At 39.7% G+C, this 21,622-nt stretch overlaps 1 protein-coding gene across 1 annotated transcript in view; it reads right to left on the bottom strand.

The window, feature by feature from the left end:
* Nucleotides 1-21,622, bottom strand: part of GPN1 (GPN-loop GTPase 1) — a 47,150-nt gene that overhangs the window by 19,002 nt on the left and 6,526 nt on the right. Inside the window, exons 3-12 of the mRNA XM_049904728.1 lie at nt 19,997-20,036; nt 18,911-18,977; nt 18,177-18,214; nt 9,273-9,351; nt 8,797-8,891; nt 7,991-8,036; nt 7,178-7,324; nt 6,418-6,500; nt 5,088-5,127; nt 4,293-4,383 (exon numbers count right to left, since the gene is read on the bottom strand). Coding sequence (XP_049760685.1) covers nt 4,293-4,383; nt 5,088-5,127; nt 6,418-6,500; nt 7,178-7,324; nt 7,991-8,036; nt 8,797-8,891; nt 9,273-9,351; nt 18,177-18,214; nt 18,911-18,977; nt 19,997-20,036 — 726 coding nt within the window. The remainder of the gene's footprint in view (nt 1-4,292; nt 4,384-5,087; nt 5,128-6,417; nt 6,501-7,177; nt 7,325-7,990; nt 8,037-8,796; nt 8,892-9,272; nt 9,352-18,176; nt 18,215-18,910; nt 18,978-19,996; nt 20,037-21,622) is intronic.

Here is a 21,622-nt window from a genome sequence, read left to right as displayed (position 1 = left end):
TGGGGCAGGCAGTTCTCTGTCCTATAGGGTCACTATGAGTCAGAATTGACTTGATGGCAGTGGGTTTGGTTTGGTTTTTTGGTTTAATCTATCTCATTACATCATAGTGATAGGATTTACAAAATATAGGGAAATTACATCAGAAGATAAAATGGAAGACAATCACACAAGTGAATCATGACCTAACCAAGTTGACAGATATTTTGGGCAGATATAATTCAATCCATAACATTCCACCCTTTGGCCCCTAAAAATTCATGTCCTTGCCACATGTAAAACATATTCACACCATTACAGCAAAAGTCTTAAACCAATTCCAAGTCCAAAATCCAAAAATTTTCCTCATCTATGAAATCTAGAATACAAGTTATCTGCTTCCAAAGGTACAACAGTAGAACAGGCACAAGCTGTACGTTTTCATTACAAATGGGAGAAACTTGAGGAAAAGAAGTAATAACAGGCATCAAGCAAGTCAGCAGAACACATGACATTAGCCCTCAAGGCTTTGAAAATAATCCTCTGTTCTCTGAGACAATTTACACAATGGCCCTGCCCTTTAGACTCTAGGTATTGTCCACACTCTCCAGATTCTGAGTGGAGGCCCCTCGGCCCTAGGTTTCAGCTCCGCCTTCCAGGCCCACTGGGATGGCAACTCTGCTCCCTCAGCTTTCGGTGCAGCATTCTCCTAGTCCATCTGAATGGCAACTCCACTTAGAAACACCAGAGGCTATGGATGCATCCTTTGAAACCCCAGAGGTCCAGGCCATACCTTCTGAGACTGAGGCAGCTTCCTGTGTTCCTTGTCTCTTCAGCTTCTGTTTCCTGGTTTCTTGGTCTCTCAGCTCCTCGGGCCTCACACCTGCATCTGCCCTGCTGGGTCAAGTGTTCCAAAGCCCTGTAGCTCCAACAATAAGTACCTGGAGGTACCACAGTCTGCCAGTAGGCTTTGGCTGGAAGGCACTCAGCTTTCTCATTCCGTGGGTCAGCAAGCCTAACTCCACCAATAGGTGCCCAGAGGCACCCCACTATGCCAGGGAGCCTCCTGCACACAGCCACACAGCTCTGTCACTCCATGGGTCAGCTTCAGAGCTTTCTGGTGCTGGTCTCCTGGTTCTGGTGCTGCCATCTTCTCTGCTGCTGCTGGTCCTCTGTCCATTCAGTTTCAAAACCGCTTCCACATCTTAGGTATATGTTAGAGCAGCACCCCACTCTTGGTACCAAATTCTGTCTTAGTCATCTAGTGCTGCTATAACAGAAATACCACAAGTGGATGGCTTTAACAAAGAGAAGTTCATTCTCTCAGTCCTGTAGGCTAGAAGTCTGAATTCAGGGAACCAGCTCCAGGGGAAGGCTTTCTCTCTCTCTTGGCTGTGGAAGAAGGTACTTTTCATCAGTCTTCCTTTGGTCGAGGAGCTTTTCAGTGCAGGAACCCCAGGCCCAAAAGATGTATGCTCCTGCTCTTCATTCTTGGTGGTATGAGGTCCCCATGTCTCTCTGCTGGCTTCTCTCTTTTATATCTCAGAAGAGATTGGCTTAAGACACTACCTAATGTTATAGACCTCATCCATATAACTGCCACTAATCAATCTTATTACATCATAGTGATAGGATTTATAACATATAGGGAAATCACATCAAAAGATAAAATGGTAGACAATCATACAATCATACATGGGAATCATGACCTAGGCCAAGTTAACAGATATTTCTGGGGGACACAATTCAATCTATGACAGGTCAGTAAAGGCTTTCTAACTATAACTCAAAACTCAGATGCAATAAGAGAAGATAAATACATTTGACTACATCAAAACAAAACAAAATAAAAACTTTTGCATGGCAAAATAACACCACAAAAAAATCAACAAAGACAAGCAGGGAGGAAATAATTGCAATAAATATCACAGAAAAATGTAATATCCCTACTAAGTAGATACGAAAAATAATGAAAAACAACCACCAAAAAAAATAACGGTGAGAATTTAGAAGATATTTATATAATTTCAAAGCATCACCCCACAAAATATTTATTATAAAGGGAAAAATATTAAATTTACGATAGAAAAAACTTTACAGATACCACCTTAACCAAGTACTCAAAGTTACCACCACCAGTTATGGGACAAATCAACACGTGTGCCTCAATATCATGCACTGAAAAGAACTTCACTTCCATAAACTTCTGCCCAAAATGCATCACCTGAATCGAATCGCGAGGAAACATCAGATAAATCCAAACTGAGGAACATGCTGTAAAATAACTGTTCTGTACTGCATGCTTCAAAAATCTCAACATCATGAAATACAAAGAAAGACTAAAGAACTGTTCCAGAGTAACGGAGACTAAAGACAACTGGTGGCATAGTGGTTAAGAGTTACAGCTGCTAACCAGAAGGTCAGCAGTTTGAATCCACCAGGCACTCCTTGAAAACTGAATGGTGCAGCTCTACTCTGTCCTGCAGGGTCGCTATGAGTCAGAATCAACTCAACGTCAACGGGTAAAGACAACTGAATGCAATGCAGAGTCAGGATTTTCTCTCGCTAGAAAAGGTACCTGGCTACCTCTCAATAAGGTCAATACATTAGACAACAGTATGTGTCAATGTTACTTTCCTATATTTGATAACTGCACTGAGGTTATATAAGATAATGTCCTTGTTTTTAGGAAACACACCCAAAAGTATTCAAGAGTAAAGATGCGTCATGTTAGCATTCTCTTGAATGATTCAGAAAACAGTAATACATGTACGTCAAAAAAAAAAAATCCAAATCCACTGCTGTAGAGTCAATTCCAACTCATAGCAACCCTATATATAACACATAAATACTTCTGTAAAAATGCTGTAGGGGCAGTGTCTGACCTCCTCTAGCTTCACAAGAGGGAAGCAGAATCAAGATCAACAGCCTAAAGCTGATTCCTATGAGGCAGATATCAGACATGCCTCCCCTCTCCGCCATCTTTACCAATTCTGACACCAATCGTCACTCCCACTGCACTATCTATTTTTTTGCTGAGTTCAGTAACTCAGTGTGATGGCCACACTGAACTCACAAACAATACTCAAAATTTTGGGGTTTATTAGGGAAGTAACAGGTTACAATTCGGGTTTAGGAATGCTCAGAATACAGTTCTTTCACTGGACAGCCTCTTCTCAGCCATACCCACAGGCAGGTCTCTCCCTGGCCCTTGGCCCCTCGGCCTGGCCTCTGCTCTCCTCAGGCAAGTGTTACAAAACTCCCTTAGCTCAGCCAGTAAGTGCCCAGAAGTACCCCACTCTACCAGTAAGCCTCAGTCCAAAAGTGTTCAGCTCTAGCTCCCTGGGTTGGTAAACCCAGCTCCACCAAATGCTCAGAGGCACCCTACTCTGCCAACAAGCCTCCTGCCTGAAGGCACTCAGCTTCCTCACTCATGAGCTGGGCCATCTCCTGCCAGTCTCCTGGTTCCGCTGCCGCCATTTCTCTGCCACCACTTCTCACCATCTTCAGTGTTATGGCTCTCTCTCGTTCTCGCTCTCTCTCTCTTTCTCAGTCTCCTGGTTCCAGGAGCCTCCCAGCACAAGGATCCCAGGTCCAAGGGACGTGTTCCACTCTGGGCACCTCTCTGGTGGCGGTAGTGAAATCATCTCCTCCCCACCTCTGGGATGGCTCATTTTAAGTCTAGTGGGATGGCAAAACTGACCAATTCCCTTGGTGGGGGCCACAATTCCCTTATTTGTACAGTCTCGCCCAATCACTTGGGTGGGAGTTAAAAGTCCATGGAGTGAAAGGTCACACAAAAGCAATCCATTGTACCACAACTTCTATATCTTTACAGTTATAAATATATAAATATATAAACATATTTATAAATATTTTATGTCATATATATGAGAAAGAGAGAAGGATAAAGTAAATGTGGTAGAATGATAACATTTGGGTAATCCAGTTGAAGGCTGTATCGCCATGCTTTGTACTAAGTGTGTTAACTTCTCTGTAAATCTGAAATTAGGTCAAAATAAACAGTAAAAAAGAAATTAGGGGTTGTTAAATAAATAATAAAGTAGACATCAAGTATCTTGCCAAACCAAGCAAAAACTTCCTGAAGAAGAACCCTAAGTGTAGCTGTATATAACTTTCAGGGGTTTACACATTTCTAAATCATTCATTCATCCATTCATTCACATATTTTAAAAAATACATTTATTTTATCCTTTTCTCTTTCATATACATATACATACATATAAAACATTCCTGCTGAGTAGAAAAAACTGTACCCTCCTTTTAGTTCCTAACACCAAGAGACCCGCCCCTACCTGTGGCAGTCCCTGTGTCCAACGCCACAGAACCCATGTCTTTCCGAAGGCGTTCCAGTTGTTCTTTCTGCTGCTGGCTCTGTGCACTGGCCTTTGTACAGAGAGAAAAACATCACCGCATTTTTTTGGAACCTCGAATTAGAAGCTAGGTTTCTAAGTGGAGACAATACTAAGTAGCCTCTAGTATTACATAAATTACATAAATACGAGCGGCTACGTAAATGCTGAGGCAGATAATGGATGGCTGACACGAGGGCAGACACTCTGAGTAGGTGGGCCCAGACTACAGCAGAAGTTCACACTGGAGGGTTCTGCAGACAGAATAAGGAGATTCAGAAACTGGACACAGAAACATATCAAAATAACACTCAAGTAGACATAGCTGAAAGGCTCCGTAATAAACGGCCCAGTGCAGACTATGGTGGCAGAACACTGGATCATTTGGGAAAAGAGGTGCAAGCCACCTTTCTATTCTTAATAAAGAAGAACGATCTACAACTAGCCTTTAAATGGACCTGAGAGTTGGGGTGGGGGACACAGAAGGACTCAGCATGTATAACAGGAAAAATCGGATTTTTAAAAATTCAAATACAAAAAAAATAAAAATAATTAAGGGGTCTTTCTGCATTCAGACCGGAATATATGCAAATTTACAAATCTAAATTAGTAAGAATCTAAAAGACATACTGAGAGCCAAAACAAATGCATACATGTCATCAGGATTAGTACATAGTTTAATGTTGTTTTTAAATGGCCCTAAAACATAGAAAAAAAAAATTTTTTTTTTTTTCTTACCACAGATTTCTTCAGGCGTTCATATTCAGGACGATACTCCCTGGAAAGAGGAACATTTTCTTAACTCTTTTGCCTAATAATCTTTCCTGCCTCAAGCTGCCACCCTCACCCCCATCACTTCTATTTTCCTAGAACCCTGAAAATGACAAAAGATCTTACTTGAGTGAATACAAGATGTAACACGTCTTGGTTGGTCACTAAGAGATTCCACCCCTATGGAATTAAAAGCCAAGATGCCTGCTCCCCACGCCATCCCACTCAGAAATAAACAGAGGCAAAATCCTGACTGCTGGGCTGAAAGGTTAACACTGAAGAGATCATGGTTGATGTGCTCACTGTCATTTGGATAAATGTTTGAGATGAGTAAAAGGAGCCCGACCTACTGGGCTCAAGAAACCAAACAAGTAATGATGTGGTTTACCTGGGCAACAATGAAAGGATACAGAAAATAGTCTCTCCTGAGGCTTTGATAACATAAAAAAACCCTTGTCTGATGAGTCAAAATCAAGATAATGTGTCTGAAAATCATAATGTCATTGTTAGGATCTTCGCTAAATATGAAGCCCAAAGAACCATGCTAATAAGCGGCCTATTAGGCCATTGGCCTAAGGAAAGTGTATAGGTGCTCTGACTACACTTTCCTTCAGGTAAATTCCGGTAGTGACCTTGACAATAGTTATAACAACCACTTATTACGATATGTGCTTACTATATATATATATATGTCAATAATTGTGCTAGATACTTTGGATATATTTTCTCAAATAATCCTCAGAACACTCTTAGCAGTAAATGTTATTATCCCCATTCTACAAATGCAGAAAACTTGCTATTAAGTTGAGGAAGTAGAAGTCCAACCCACACCTGTCTGAATCCAGAGTATATGCTCTTAATCATAGACTCAGGCCAGATTCAACCCACCACTTGTTTTTGTCAATAAAGTTTCATTGAACACATGTTCATGCCATTCATTTACTTATTGTCTATAGATGTTTCTGTCCTATAATGTCATAGTTGAGTAGATGCCACAGAGACTATATAGCTCATAAAACCTAAAATATTTATTATCTGGCTCTTCACAGAAAAAGTATGATGACCCCTCTGCTTAATCAAGCAACGCAGTGAAGCTTTTATAACTCTATTTAAATAAAAAAGGTTAACGGGAATTGTCACCCAGACATGTACACGTACACGTCCTGTACACATTTGCATGGCAAATATAACACATATGCTATGAAAACCTAAATGCTTTGGCCTGGTAAAACTGCTATCATTATCAGAATTGTAGGTTACTAAGAATATCCTCAATAGGATTCTTCTTTCTCCTCACCTTTCATATTCTTCTGCAGCACTGGTAACTTGCACAAAGAGTTCATCTAAGCCTGTACCGAGAACAGCAGAGACACCCACCACCTGCCAAAACCATCACAAATGCCAGTGAGGAAATGACTAGATATTTTTAAATGGTGTACATTATTTTGTTCAAATGTCAAGAACTCTCAGGCAAAACGTCAAGCTAAAACAAAAACAGCATGCCTAGTCAAAAGTCAAAGAAGTAAGTCTATGAAAAATAAAGAACTGAGAAAGGGATAATTAGGACCAAACAAGTAGCAAGGCTTATTAACTATTCCCTACCAAACCAAACCACTCTCTCTTCTCTATAAAAATTAGTATCTCAATAACTTTGCTTGGAAACTGACATACTCCTTGCCCGTCACAGGCACTTCTGCTTACTTACCTAAATCCTACCCTTCCTTCTAGGTGCACTCTAATGCTATCTCCTCCAGAATCTCAGGCCAAAGGTGATCTGTCCCTCACCACCGTCACACCCAATTTCCAGCCTTTCTTAAGGTACATATCGCAATACATCTCATGTTTCAATTCTGTGTATACCTTTCCTAACCAGACCATAAACTCTCTGAGGGAAGGGTCCCTATCTTATCTTTTAAACTTCGTTTCTAATAAGCAATGCTTTAAAAATTATTTTTCAGAAGATTCTGAACTTCCTTTCTAAGTTGGTTCAAAGACAGCCCAGTGGGTTAAAAGGTTATCTGGAAAGACTCTGAGTGTAAGTAGGAGAGAAAGTTTACCCTGAGTGAGCTATAAAACTCATCTAACACCAGGCTCATGGAACGAGTCAGGTTACTGACGTATGTAGTCTCTTGATTCAAGGCATCTTGGAAGGCCTCAAAATCCTGCATCCATTCCACTGCAAAGCTGTGATCAATGATGTCAGTCTGTACCAGAGAGAAGTCAATTACCAGCAATCAAACATGAGGTTAGACACCAAACAATGGCAAAAGTTACTTTTTTAATTAAGTGAAAGCATATAGCACACCCTCCAGATTTTCTTCCTTCTCTGCTTCCCCCATTCCTCTTCTATGAAAACAAACCACAAGGAGCCAAAACTGTTGTGTAGTGTACATAACTAAAGGAAGATCTATATTCTATTGGTTGAAACAGACCCTTTACCATCCATTCCCAAATGACCGTGGCCACAGTGGATGCCAGCACATTCCAGGGTCTGAAGTCAAGTAGTCTCTTGCATCCTAACCATCACACCGCAAAGGGAAATTTTGTTCGCTTGTTTGTTTTGCTTTGTTTTTTATTTCCACTTCCAAGAGGCTAGCAGTCCCACCCCTACTTACAGTCCTGATTCTAAAGGACAACCTACACACTAGGGTCAAGGGACTACTGTACCTAGCCTAAAAAAACTTTGGTAAGAGTCAGTGATAAATTTTCATTCAATTTGATCAAATCCATTTCCTAGAAATGCCCATGGCCTTCTCTCAGTTAGGCCTGAATCTGCTTTCCAGCACCTTCTCACCCACCCAAACCTTCAAACAACTATGAGGTTCTGATGAAAAAGAAATGCTGAATCACAATAGGAAGTATCCACTTACTTTATTCATGACCACAATGAAAGGCAGCTTGGTTTTATACAAGATGCTGAAAATCAAACATCAAGACATTATTAACAGCACTTACATTTAACAAGAAAACATAAACCTAGTAATACTAGACAAGACAAATGTTGTTATGGCTTTTATGTACACACAAAGACTACTGAGGCATGTCCTTCTTCGCCAGATGGCACCATAATTGGGGCACACCTGTGCATTTTAGAATTACAGATAAATCTTCTTATTCACAGTTGTCTCCTCACATTATAATTTCACTCTACTTATCATAAGACACGGAAACCCTAGTGGCGCCGTGGTTAAATGCTACAGCTGTTAACTAAAAGGTCAGCAGTTCGAATCCACCAGGTGCTCCTTGGAACTCTACGGAGCAGTTCTACTCTGTCCTATAGGGTCACTATGAGTCGGAATCGACTTGACGGCAATGGGTTTGGTTTTTTTGGTATCATAACACACAAAAGCAGCATTTAGACCAGGGGCTCTATTATATTTAGACTTGGATTTTGTTCAAATAGGGGGAACCACCAGAAGATTCACATTCAGACACCACCTACTTTTATAACAAGCAAGGGAGGAAGCTCACAAACTGCTGACAGAGAATGCCTATGGCACATGTGCCTCGTTTCTCTTCTGAACCCCCAACTCACAGTTACTAAACCGAGTGGCAAATTGGGATGAGCACAAACCTAGGAGCAAGCACCCAAGACAGAGTAATATTAAAAGCAAAAGGGAAAGAAGAAGAGACCTCATACTGTGATGGAATACTACACCCACCAACAATCAATTACCTGCACGCATAGAGCATATTAGACATGAAGGTCACTGGGTTGGTACTTCGCGATGTGTCCATTACATAGATGACAACTGTTGGAAACGAGGATGCCTAAAGCCACAAAATAACCAATGCCTGGTCAGAGGGCTCATGACCTGTCCTCAAACTCTTTTCCTAACTTCCTTAGCAAGCGAAAGCCACTATAGGTTGGGTGTTCAGAGCTTCTACAACTCCCTCCTATATAAAGTTCCAGGCAATAAAAAGATCCTAAGCCAGTCTGGTGGCACAGTGGTTGAGAGCTCAGGCCACTAACCAAAAGGTCAGCAGTTCCAATCTACCAGCCACTCCTTGGAAACCCTATGGGGCAGTTCTACTCTGTCCTATGGGCTTGTGATGAGTAAGAATCAACTCAATGGCAACAGATTCGGCTTGGTGTTTTGAAGCCAGTCTAGCCTTCCAGCTACTCTCAGTAACAGGTTCTCGAATACTCACCAGGGCCTCAGTGATGATCGTCCCAGAAGCTGACCAGGTAAATACCTCAATCTGTCCAGGTGTGTCGATCAAGACATATCTGTGTCAAGAAAGATCATTAAAAGAGTGTTACACTTATGCAATGCTGAAAGATATGCCATCACACAAAACGATAAACATCTGGTTATCCAGGACTGTAATAACCTCTGCACAATGCCAAGTCTAACTTTCTCCCACTGCCCTTAAACCATGCACCACATTCCCCAGGCTTTGTTCAATGTCTAATGTTCAGGCTACTGGCAGGAGTAGCAGACAAAACTATGATAGTCATAGAAGCATATTACATTAAAAAAAGAGTTAAGTAAAACCAGAATGTAAATTTCTTAGCAAACCATCTACTAAGATCATTGATGACATCTGATAGTTGGTTAAAATGGCAAATTTTATATTACATGTAATTTACATCCAATTTAAAAAATGAATGAATGAAGAGAATAGAAGGGAAAACCCTTCCAATTGAAAGGCAACTAAGAAACAATAAAATATGATAGCATTAGAAAATTATCATTTGACAACCTTCATAATAACTGATCCAGGCAAGAACTATGAATGGATGTTAAAACTAGTGTGTAAAAGTCTGAATTAAGTATACTTGAGTAAATACATTCTGGGATCAAAATCGGCAGGACAATAGCAAAGACCAGAAAAAGCACTCAAAAGTTGGAAAAGCAGTGGACCAGGACTCAGGGAAGAAATTCAAATGAAGAAAGGGTTCCACCACACTAGCCTAAAGCAAAACACTAAATACCAGATATGGACACCATAGTAATTCATCGGTAGCAGACAAAACATGCAGAATGACATACAGCTACGCTTTTAGCTGGCCCTTTCTCTTGAGCAAAAATACTTTAAAGTAATTAACATGTTTACCTTCTAGATTAAAACGGCAGATTAAAATTGCTACTCAAAACTTTGTTCTTTCAGTACCTAATAAAATGATGCCTAGATAGTAAAATATGGGTGGCAACAGGCCTATAATAAGCAAAAGAAGAAAAGAGAAACAAATGAGTCCAATAAACTTCAAAATTTGGTGGCAAAATAAAGATACAGAATATTCTGGAGCAGAGAGACACAGTGGAGTTTGTTCCCCCACTATCAACATCCAAAAGCTTCACTGATAAGTTTATAAATTTCTAAAAATTCTAACTAGTATCCCTAAATCTGGAAAGAGCAACAGAGCATATTAAATGAGAAAAAGTAAACAGGGCTAATTCTCTGACGGAAATTAAGAAACCAACCAAAGTCAGCGGGAGGCTCTCCTTTCAGAAAAAGACATAGCCCTTCAACTAGAGAAAGCAAACATGATCATGAGATACTTAACAAAATCTTAGTAAAAATGCAGAACCTAGGTATTTCAATAAAGATTGCAAATCCTGCACTGAGTTCTCCCCTTCTCCCTGGCCATTTTCTCAGGCTGCAGAAAAAGGAATTTGTCATGAAATATCCTGTGACTTAAAATGAAAACCAACCAGGTATCAAGGCCTCTGAAGAATCAAGAAGTCACTCATTCTATATCGGAGTAAATATAACATCTAAACAGAGCATTCGCACGATCCTGAGAGCAAAGTGCCTTCTTAATTTTACACATTAGATGCCTTTCTTCCCTTCTCTCACCCTAGTCCCATCCCTGCATAGAGGAAAGGTTTGAGTAATACAAATTAATGCAAGTTAAAAAGCAAAAAATTAAAACAGAGAGAAGCTAATAGATATGGAAGCCAGATAAAGAAAATCCATCATAAGGATAACCGGAGTACCTGAAGACACACTTGAAGATGTAAGAAAATTTCCCTGAAGAACTAAATCTGCTGACTGAAAGAGTATACAATACTCCTAGAAATTTTTATGCAGCATGCTCAACACTGAGGCTCAACACTGAGGCATATATGAATCAAACTATCACACTTCAAGGAAAAAAAAATTTTTTTTTCTAGGCATCTAGACAAAGCAATTCATTCACACGGTGTGGGTGGTGGGTAGGAGGAGTGCATAGGGCATCTGGCTGGCCACAGGCTTCTTTACAGCCACAGTCAACACCAGAAGATCCTGGAACAATATTTACCAAGTTTGAGAGAAAGAAAATATGGGTATTATGCCCAGCCAAAATATCACTCGATTATAAGAAAAATAGGCAGACATTTGCGAACATGAAAGAAAACAGCCATTAACTCTCCCTGATAAAACCACTACCACCGAAATTCTACCAATTAAAAGAATACTCAAAATATGGAATTTAGAAATGAAGACATGGTTTTAAAAAAAGGTGTGAGCATTGAGTTCATTTAAATACCAAACTAATACTGAATGATTGTTGGAATTGTGGGTACAGAGTAAAATGAGAAAGTATTAAACTTAGCAGTGTGAAAAAAATGAACAAAAATCCGGAGGTGGGAGGGAAAAATGAGACAAACTATGAGAGTACTTCATCTTTTACAGTAGAGAATCAATGGATAATGTTTAAAATTGAAACAACTTTTGTAGCAAAGAAAACATGACTCCTGACTACTTCATACCTTTCCTAAGGATCTTTTCTTACTTCACAGGAATCTTTTAGGAACAACCAAATCTTTAGATGAAGAAACATTTATTTGAGGGTCAACAATTGATTCGGTTTTACTTTAATATCTTTCTCTTCTGTCAAATTCAAGTTATATCTGATACTTTTATTTTAAAATGGTGTCTCCAGACCTGCCCCTCAGAATGACAGGATTAAGGATCTCCAGAATTTGCTCCTCCATAAAAGCAATGAGAACACAGGCACAAAGTATAAAAAAACAACATTTTCAGAACTCTAGAAATTACCTACAGGGTTACAACAATCCAAGGAGTGTTTACACAAAAATAAGAAAAAACTACACAACTGAATTTTGGTAAACAGTGAGCCTTATGGCATTTTAACTGACACTGATCCCACTGTCATCTCCCCAGCTCAGCGGCAGCGTTGAGAGCCAACAGCCCGGCCGCCACTGGAAGGGGCAGAATGGGATTGAAGAACTATCACTATATAACCTGCGTGGCACCTCACGGCTTGTCTTTATTTGACCTGACTCATAGCTCACTCTGTGTGAACAGTTCTATCCACAAAGCATTTGTTGAAAACAATTAGCAGCAATTACTGAACAATGTATCTCCCTGCTGTGAGGTTACCAGCTGGAGCTAAGAAGAGGCTGACCAAAAAACTTAAAAGGAAAAAATGGGGGATGAGATGTCCATTGGGAGTTATTAAAAAAAAAAAAAAAAAACAGGTAACATAGTGTTATTGAGAATGGGGAGAAATTGGAATCTTTACACAGTTTGGCAATTCCACAAACAGTTAAACATAGAATTACCAAAAAAAAATTTTTTTTTTTTTATGATCCAGCAATTCCATTCCTAAATATATACCCAAGAGAATTGAAAAGGTATGTGTGGAGATTGATTCAAGATGGAAGCCCAGTCAGATGCACCGCGCTGTCCCTCCAAAGCAAAAAACCCAAGAAACAAAGCCTAACAGATACAGATGACAACCCTAGAACCCTAAGCATCAAAAGAAACGGTATAGAATTAGATCAACTACCCATGGGAAAAATAATGTGAACAATGGCAGCGAACAGGGAGACAGACAGAGCGGAGGTGCCCTGCCAGCCAGTCCAGCACAACAGGGCCATTTTAGACAAAGCCAGCAGAGACCTGGGCGAAGAGCATAGGAAGACAACATCACAGAACTCCCAACAAGGGATAGAGAAACTGCAAAGACATACCCGGAGTGAAGCAAGGTGAACAGGACATAAACTGGAGATAAGGAAGAAAAGTACAGGAAGGAGGACAAGAGCCTCAGGGATCCCTACGTACATAGAACAGGAAAAGACCTAGGACCCAGAGATAGGGTGACTCTCCAGCAGTGGTCCTGACCAGTAGGGTAGGTTGCAAAAACACAGCAACAGATGAGCCGTCCCTCACTTTTTTTTTTCTTTTTTATTTGTTCTCCTCCCCCTCCCCTGGTGGCATAGTGGTTAAGAGTTACATCTGCTAACCAAAAAAGTTACATCTGCAGTTTGAATCCACCAAGCGCTCCCTGGAAACTCTACGGGGCAGTTCTACTCTGTCCTGTAGGGTTGCTATGAGCTGGAATTGACTGGACGGCAGCAAGTTTGGTTTGGTTTTTCCCCCTCCCCCACTGGAGAGGTCGCCTGCTCTGAAATATCAAAACAAAACAAAAATCATAAATAAAATAACACCTTAATGCCTTAAAGCCAGCAGACAATATCAAATCATATAAAGAAACAAGATGGCTCAACCAAGTGGCCAAAATAAAGGGGCAGACAACCTTCCTGAGGAAGACATAGTAAAGGATTAACATATAAAAATCAGCTGGATTCCTCTACACTGACCAAGAGATCTCCAAAAAGGAAATCAAGAAAACAATACCATTTACAATAACCTCGAAAAAGATAAAATACTGGGGAATAAACCTAACTAGGGACGTAAAAGACTTACACAAAGAAAACTACAAAACACTACTACAAGAAACCAAAAGAGACCTGCATAAATGGAAAACAAATACAATGCTTATGGATAAGAAGACTTAACATTGTGAAATGACAATATGACCCAAAGGGATCTACAGATACAATGCAATCTCAATCCAAATTCCAACAAGTCTTCAGTGAGATGGAAAAACTATACGTCAACTTTTTATGGAAAGGAAAGAGTCCCTGGATAAGTAAAGAAGGATGAAGTAGGAGGCCTTAACACTACCTTATCTCAGAACCTGCTATACAGACACAGTAGTCAAAACAGCCTGGTACTGGTACAACACAGACCAATGGAACAGAATTGAGAACCTGGAAATAAATTCCTCTACCTATAGACAGTTAACCCTTGACAAAAGGTTGAAATCCATTAAACAGGGAAAAGATAGTTTCTTTAACAAATGATGCTGACAAAATTGGATATCCATTTGCAGAAAAATGAAACAGGATCTGTATCTCACACCATACACAAAAACTAACTTAAGATGGATCAAAGACCTAAATGTAAAACCTAAACCCATAAAGATCATAGAAGAAAAAACAGGGGCAAACCTAAGGAGCCCTAATCTATGGCATAAATAAACTATCAAATATAACTAAAAGACCACAAATAGTAGAAGATAAACTAGATGACTGGAACCTCACGAAACTCCAATTCTTATGTTCATCAAAAAACTCTTCCAAAAGAGTAAAAAGAGAAATCACAGACTGGGAAAAAATTTTTGGCTACAACATATCCAACAAGGGTCTATTCTCTAAAATTTATAGAAAACTCTACCAACTCAATAACAAAAGGACAAACAACCCAATAAAAAATGGGCAAAGGACATGAACAGACACTTCACCCAAGAAGACATCTAGGTAACTAACAAATACATGAAGAGATGCTTGCGATCACAAGCCATTAGAAATGCAAATGAAAACTACGATGAGATAACAATTTCACACTGAATGGCACTGATCGAAAAAACAGAAGACAACAAATGCTGGAGAAGCTGTGGGGAGATTGAAAATCTCACACATTGCTGGTAGAAATGTAAAATACAAACACTATGGAAAACAACATGGAGCTTCCTCAAAAAGCTAGAAATAACTAGATGGTGCCCGGCTACCACCGCCAACCACTGAAAGGGATCACAATAGAGTGTCCCGGACAGAGTAAGAGGAAAAAATGTAGAGTAAAACTCAAGCTCACAAGACCAGACTTACTGGTCTGACAGAGACCGAAGGAACCTCCAAGACTCCAGCCCCCGGATACCCTGCTAACTCAGAACTGAAGCTACTCACGAAGTCCACCTTTCAGGCAGAGATTAAATACGCCTATAAAACAAACAAACACATATGAGGAATGTGCTTCTTAGTTCAATCAAGTATACAAGACCAAAGGGGCAATATCTGCTCAAAAGCAAAGATGAGAAGGCAGGAAGGGACAGGAAAGCTGGATGAATAGACACAGAGAACCGAGGTGTAAAGGAGATGAGTGCTGAGACATTGCAGGGACTGCAACCAATGGCACAAAACAATTTGTGTATAAATGTTTTAATGAGAAACTAATTTGCTCTATAAACTGTCACCTAAAGCATAATAATAAAAAAAAAGAGGTAGAAATATAAATACCATATGATCCAGCAATCCCACTTACAGGCATATATCCTAGAGAACTAAGAGTCATTACACAAATAGACATATGCATATCCATGTTCACTGCAGCATTATTCACAATAGCAAAAAGATGAAAACAGCCTAAGTACCCATCGACGAATGAATAGATGAAAATGTGGTACGTACACACAATGCAATACTACACAATGTTACAGAATAACACTGAAACCATGAAACATCTCACGACATGGATGAACCTGAAGGACACTGTGTTCAGTGAAGTAAGTCAATCACAAAAGGACAAAAATTACATGAGACCACTATTACAAAAAGTCAAAAAAAGGTTTTCACACAGACAGAAACATTATTTAATGGTTACCAAGGATGGGGGGAGGAGAACCACTAACTAGATAGGAGATATGTACTAACTTTGGTGAAGGGAGAGATAATACACAGTATAGGGGAAGTCAGCACAATATAATCGAGGTAAAGGAAGACACTGAAAAGTACGAAAGAATAAAAGGCAACAACAGTAAATACTAATATATATACAACCTTGCAAGAACAGTAACAACAAACAATGATGTACGAGTCGATACATAGGTAGACATGTAAGCTGAACAGGGGTAGGAGGGTGTATGAAGTAAATATATACATGTACATGCTGCAAATATACTAATGTATGCAGTAGTGCACACGAGGAACACAGTCATGAAAATTTCTTAGCCATAATCATACACCTACAGGGACTGAGATACTGGACTTGAGGGCTAGGGACCATAGTCTCGGGGACATCTAAGTCAATTGGTACACCATAATCTCTACAATGTTCCACATCCTACCTTGGTGAGCAGCCACTGGGGATTAAAAGCTTGCAAGCAGCCAACTAAGATAAAGTAATTGGTATCTTCCAGTCCGGAGAAAAGAAAGAGTGAAGTAAACCAAAGACTCAAGGAAACAATTAGTCCAAAGCACTAATGGACTACATGAACCATGCCCTCTACTAGCCTGACGCCAAAGAACTATATGGTACCCGGCTACTGCTATCAACCACTCTGGCCTGGGACCACAACAGTAGGTCACGGACAGAGTGGGAGAGAAATGTAGAACAAAATTCAAACTCATAAATAAGATGTGGTCTGATAGAGACTGGTGGAACCCCTAGACTATGGCCCTTAGACACTGGTCAAATTTGGAAGTGAAATCACTCCCGGAGATCGCATAATAGCCATACAACAGACAAGCCTATAAAATGAACAGTAATACCAGTAAGGAATGTACACCTCAGAACTATCAACTATACGAGATCTAAAGGGCAGCATTTGCCCAAAAGCAACATTCAGAAGGAAGGTACGGGTAAGGGAAGCTGGGCAAATGGACACAGCGAATTCAAAGAGGAAGGGAGGAGAGTGCAGACACTTTAAGGTGCTTGCAACCAATGTCACAAAACAAGCCACAAATAAATTGTTGAATGGAAAGCTAATATACTCTGTAAACTTTCCCCTAAACAATAAAATGTTCAAAAAATAAAGTGAAAAAAAGGAAACATACATGCATGCAAAAACTTGTACATGAATGTTCACAGCAACATTATTCATATGAACCAAAAAATGGAAACACTCCAAATGTCCATCAGCTGATGAAAGGATAAACAAAATGCAGTGTATCAATACAATGGAATATCATTCAGCCATAAAAAGAAATCAAGTATTGTTCATACTACGACATGAATGAACCTCGAAAACATTATGATCAGTGAAAGAAACCAAATAAGAAAAGTCACATACTGTATGATTGCATTTATATGAAATGTCCTGAACAGACAAATCCATAGAGATAAAAAGCAGATTAGTGGTTGCCAAGGGTGACAGGGAGGGAGGAATAGGGAATGACTGTTAATGAGTACGTGGTTTCTTTTGAGGGTAACAGAAATTTTCTGGAATTAGACAGTGGTGATCAATGTATAACTTTGTGAATATAGCAAAAACTGTATACTTTAAAAGGATGAATTTCATAGTATGCGAAATACACCTCAATAAGGCTGTTATTTAAATTACATATATATATGTATCTCTAATATGATCCCATTCTTTAAAAAACACCTTTATCCATCCATCTTTCTACCTACAGATATATGCACAGAAATGTGGCATGTTAGTCACTCAATGTAAATGACAGTTATTTCTAATAGGAATCAGGGTGCTGGTTTCATCATTTAAATATTATGCACAGTCTGGATTCTTTATAATAAGCATATGTATTTTTTTACAAAAACAATACATTATCTTTCTTTTTAAAAAAAAATTGAGACTTTAACATCAGTTAATTATGGATAATGATAAGTATTATTTTACATTTTGATAATTTTTAAATAAAAAAAATCACATATATTCATTTAAACAAGGGTTGGAAAGGTGTAACAGAGGCTTTGATGTCATCAAACATGGTTTCCCAAGCGAAGGCAGGTAGGCAACTGAATTTGGACAAAGTCTCAAAATACCTCCTATTTAGACACCCTCCCACAAGAAGCCATGGGAGTATACAGCAAAGTAACTGGAGATGGATAATATTAAATTTAGCTCTACACTGTTCAGCATTTTAATGATTTTCTTGCCTACTCATTTTCACTTTTAATTGCTTCATCTCAATCTTAACCTTTTCAGGGCTTGATGGTATCCTAGAATCCTAGATAGTATCTCCCCAAAAGCCTAGGAACGTGTCAATTATAAACAGATGTTAAACCGAAATCACTCACTTGGACATGTTCTGGGCCTTTTCGATAAATTTCATCACCTAAAAGAAAAAGATGCCAATACAAGAAGTTCAGATTTCAATGCAAAATCACAGAGCTTTCTGCAGGGCGGCATGCCTCACAGATACCACCATCAGTTTCTAAGTTCTCAGTCTCACGACATTAACCAATAAACTCACTGGTCTGAAGAAACACATCCACATCAGCAACACTGTAACATCACCCAGTGCACAGGGCAAGGTCCTGAGAAACTGAAGACTGGGTTTGTCACTGTCAAGTCTTTATCTCTTGGCAGTTCTATAAAATGCTAATATCTTGTCTCATGGAGTGACATCAGGGTAACAAATTAATGATTACTTTCACAGAAGCTGAAGATGACAGAGAAAACGTAAAGGATGACAAATACCTGTCACAAGTAAAAATCCCCATTATCTTCCCATCCCACTTCCCTGTCCCTCCATTTCATGCACAGGCAACACAGCAAGCCAATAATAGACAGGAAAAGAACCCAGGTCTCTCAGTTTTTGTTTACTGGCTGTCACAAATATTAAACGTAAAGTGTCTCACAACACTGATCATCCTGTCATAGCCTACTTATTTACCTACCAAAATGCTTTGTTATTTTCTACAGTAATGTTCAGGTTTATTGCTCTTCTTTGCCAGTGAGATCAAGCTAAGGCATTTAAGAGTCACGAATCTTCAAGTAGCCACTTCCACATAAGTAAAGACACACATACCTGATCAAATCTGGTAGCAAAGAGATTGAGTGAGGTCACTATACCACCATTGGGCCCAAGTCCATATCTAGATGTTAAATTGAGGATTTAAATGGTTAACAGATCAATTCAGATTATCAACTGATACTTAGGCTAATGCTCACACAAACAGCATTATGACACTCATGTTCCATTAATGGGTATCAGCACCCAATCCTTGACAAGTACGTATCACACAACCTTAACCTTATGTGGAATCAATCACTATCAAGGTCTTCCTCATTCATTTATAATTTTTAGAGATGGCCAGGCAAAACAGAAAAACTCAAGTGACCAAAATGTAATGAACAGATGTATCAAGCAGTGACAGCCTGCTGGCATTAGCCATTAAGATCGTCTCTATAACATTCCTTGCTCTGATCCTCACAAATAAAGCAACGTGCTGATTGCAATTAGTCTTCCCACCAAGACTTCAGGAGCCCTGGTGGCATAAAAATAAAGTACTTGGCTGCTAACCAAAAGGTCAATGGTTTGAACCTACCAGCAGGCTCCTTGGTAGAAAAGACCACTCATGACAATCTGCTCCCATAGATTTATAGCCTAGGAAACCCTATGGGACGGTTCTACTCTGTCATACAGGGTCACTATAAGTCAGGACCAACTCAACAGCAACAACCACCACCTAGACTTACCTACAGGGAGAGAACATAATTCACACAGCAAGGAGCTAAGAGTTAATTCTATTAAGATTGCTCATTTGAGTTTCCCAGGGAAGAAGTGAAGAGATCGTGGCCAATAAGTGTACCCTCCAAGGTAATGCCACCTTGTGGGACCCAGCACGAGCAGTCAACTAGCTTCTCATTCTCAATGCTCTTTAACTATACAATCTTGTAGTCTGGAAAGATGGTAAAAAAAAGCTGTAACCACAAGCTAAAATAGTATTTCTCATCACCCACAATACCTAATTCTCCTAATAAAATTACTTTAAAACAAATGCTTATACTATTTTGCAGGGAAAGGCCAAAACATTCTTTCAAAGCAATAAAATATGCAGACAGCAACTAGCCAGAGATGAGTCAGCATGGAAGTAAATGTGGAAAAGGATACTGTTTCATGACTTCTTTATATTTCACAGTGTCACGAATGTCTGAAAGAAAAAAAAAGTTAATCAGAATTCAATGTAAAAGAAGCAATATAATTTCAGACTCTCCATCTGTAACGTCCTAAGCCAGCAAGTCTTTCAAGTCACCTGTTTCTTCTCAGGAAGAAAGTAAGTTTCTCTCTTGGTATCTGCCATGGATTGAATTGTGTCCCCCCAAAAAAGTGTGTATCAATTTGGCTGAGCCATGATTTCCAGTATTGTGTGGTTGTCTTCCATTTTGTGACTGTAATTTTATGTTAAAGAGGATCAGGGTGAGATTCTACCCAGGTCATATTCCTGATCCAATGTAAAGAGAGTTTCCCTGGGGTATGGCCTGTACCACCTTTTATCTTTATCAAGAGAGAAAAAGGAAAGAGAAGCAAGCAGAGAACTGGGGACCTCATACCACTAAGAAAGCAGCACCAGGAGCAGAGCACATCTTTTGGACCTGGGGTCTCTGCGCCTGAGAAGCTCCTCGACCAGGGGAAGATTGATGACAAGGAATCTTCCTCCAAAGCTAACAGAGAGAAAGCCTTCCCCTGGAGCTGACTTGTAACCTACTAGACTGTGAGAGAATAAATTTCTCTTTGTTAAAGCCATTCACTTGTGGTATTTCCGTTATTGCAGCACTAGATGACTAAGACGGTATCTGAGTTACTTTTCATCTTTCTAAAATTTTAATTTAGAGTATTGAATTGCAATATGAAGCAATACCATAAGAAGAATGACTGGAAGGACAAAAGATGCCCTGTCAGCACCTTCTCTACCAGCAAGAAACTGAAACTAGCCTTCCAGGCTTCTCTTGTCAGATTTCTCTTCCACCAACATCTCCACATTCATACTGGTTTTCTTCCTCAAAAAGGGTAACTGTCAAGTAAATCACTGTCTTAGTTATCAAGTGCTAAAACCAAAAACCCATTGCCATCAAGTCAATTCTGACGCATAGCAATCCTACAGGACAGAGCAGAACTGCCCCATAGGGTTTCCAAGGAGCGTGTGGTGGATTCAAACTGCTGAGATTTTGCCATGACAGAAATACAACAAGTAGATTGCTTTAACAAACAGAAGTTTATTCTCTCATAGCTGAGGAGGTTAGAAGTCTGAATTCAGGATGCCAGCTCCAGAAGGCTTTCTCTCTCTGTTGGTTCTGGGGGAAGGTCCTTGTTATCCATCTTCCCCAGTTTAGGGGCTTCTCAGTGCAGGGACCCTGGATTCAAAGGACACACTCCCCTCCTGGTTTTTCATTCTTAATGGCATGAAGTCTCCTCTCTGCTCGACTCTCTCTCCTTTTATCTTTTTTTTTTTTTAATAACTTTTATTAAGCTTCAAGTGAACGTTTACAAATCCAATCAGTCTGTCACATGTAAGTTTACATACATCTCACTCCCTACTCCCACTTGCTCTCCCCCTCTTGAGTCAGCCCTTTCAGTCTCTCCTTTCTTGACAATTTTGCCGGCTTCCCTCTCTCTCTATCCTCCCATCCCCCCTCCAGACAAGAGTTGCCAACACAATCTCAAGTGTCCACCTGATATAATTAGCTCACTCTTCATCAGCGTCTCTCTCCCACCCGCTGACCAGTCCCTTTCATTTCT

This window comes from Elephas maximus, chromosome 12 (genome assembly GCF_024166365.1).
Source record: "Elephas maximus indicus isolate mEleMax1 chromosome 12, mEleMax1 primary haplotype, whole genome shotgun sequence".
Classification (NCBI taxonomy): Eukaryota; Metazoa; Chordata; class Mammalia; order Proboscidea; family Elephantidae; genus Elephas; species Elephas maximus.
Note: the sequence above shows the minus strand (reverse complement) of the source record. Positions and strands in the feature narration are given on the sequence as shown.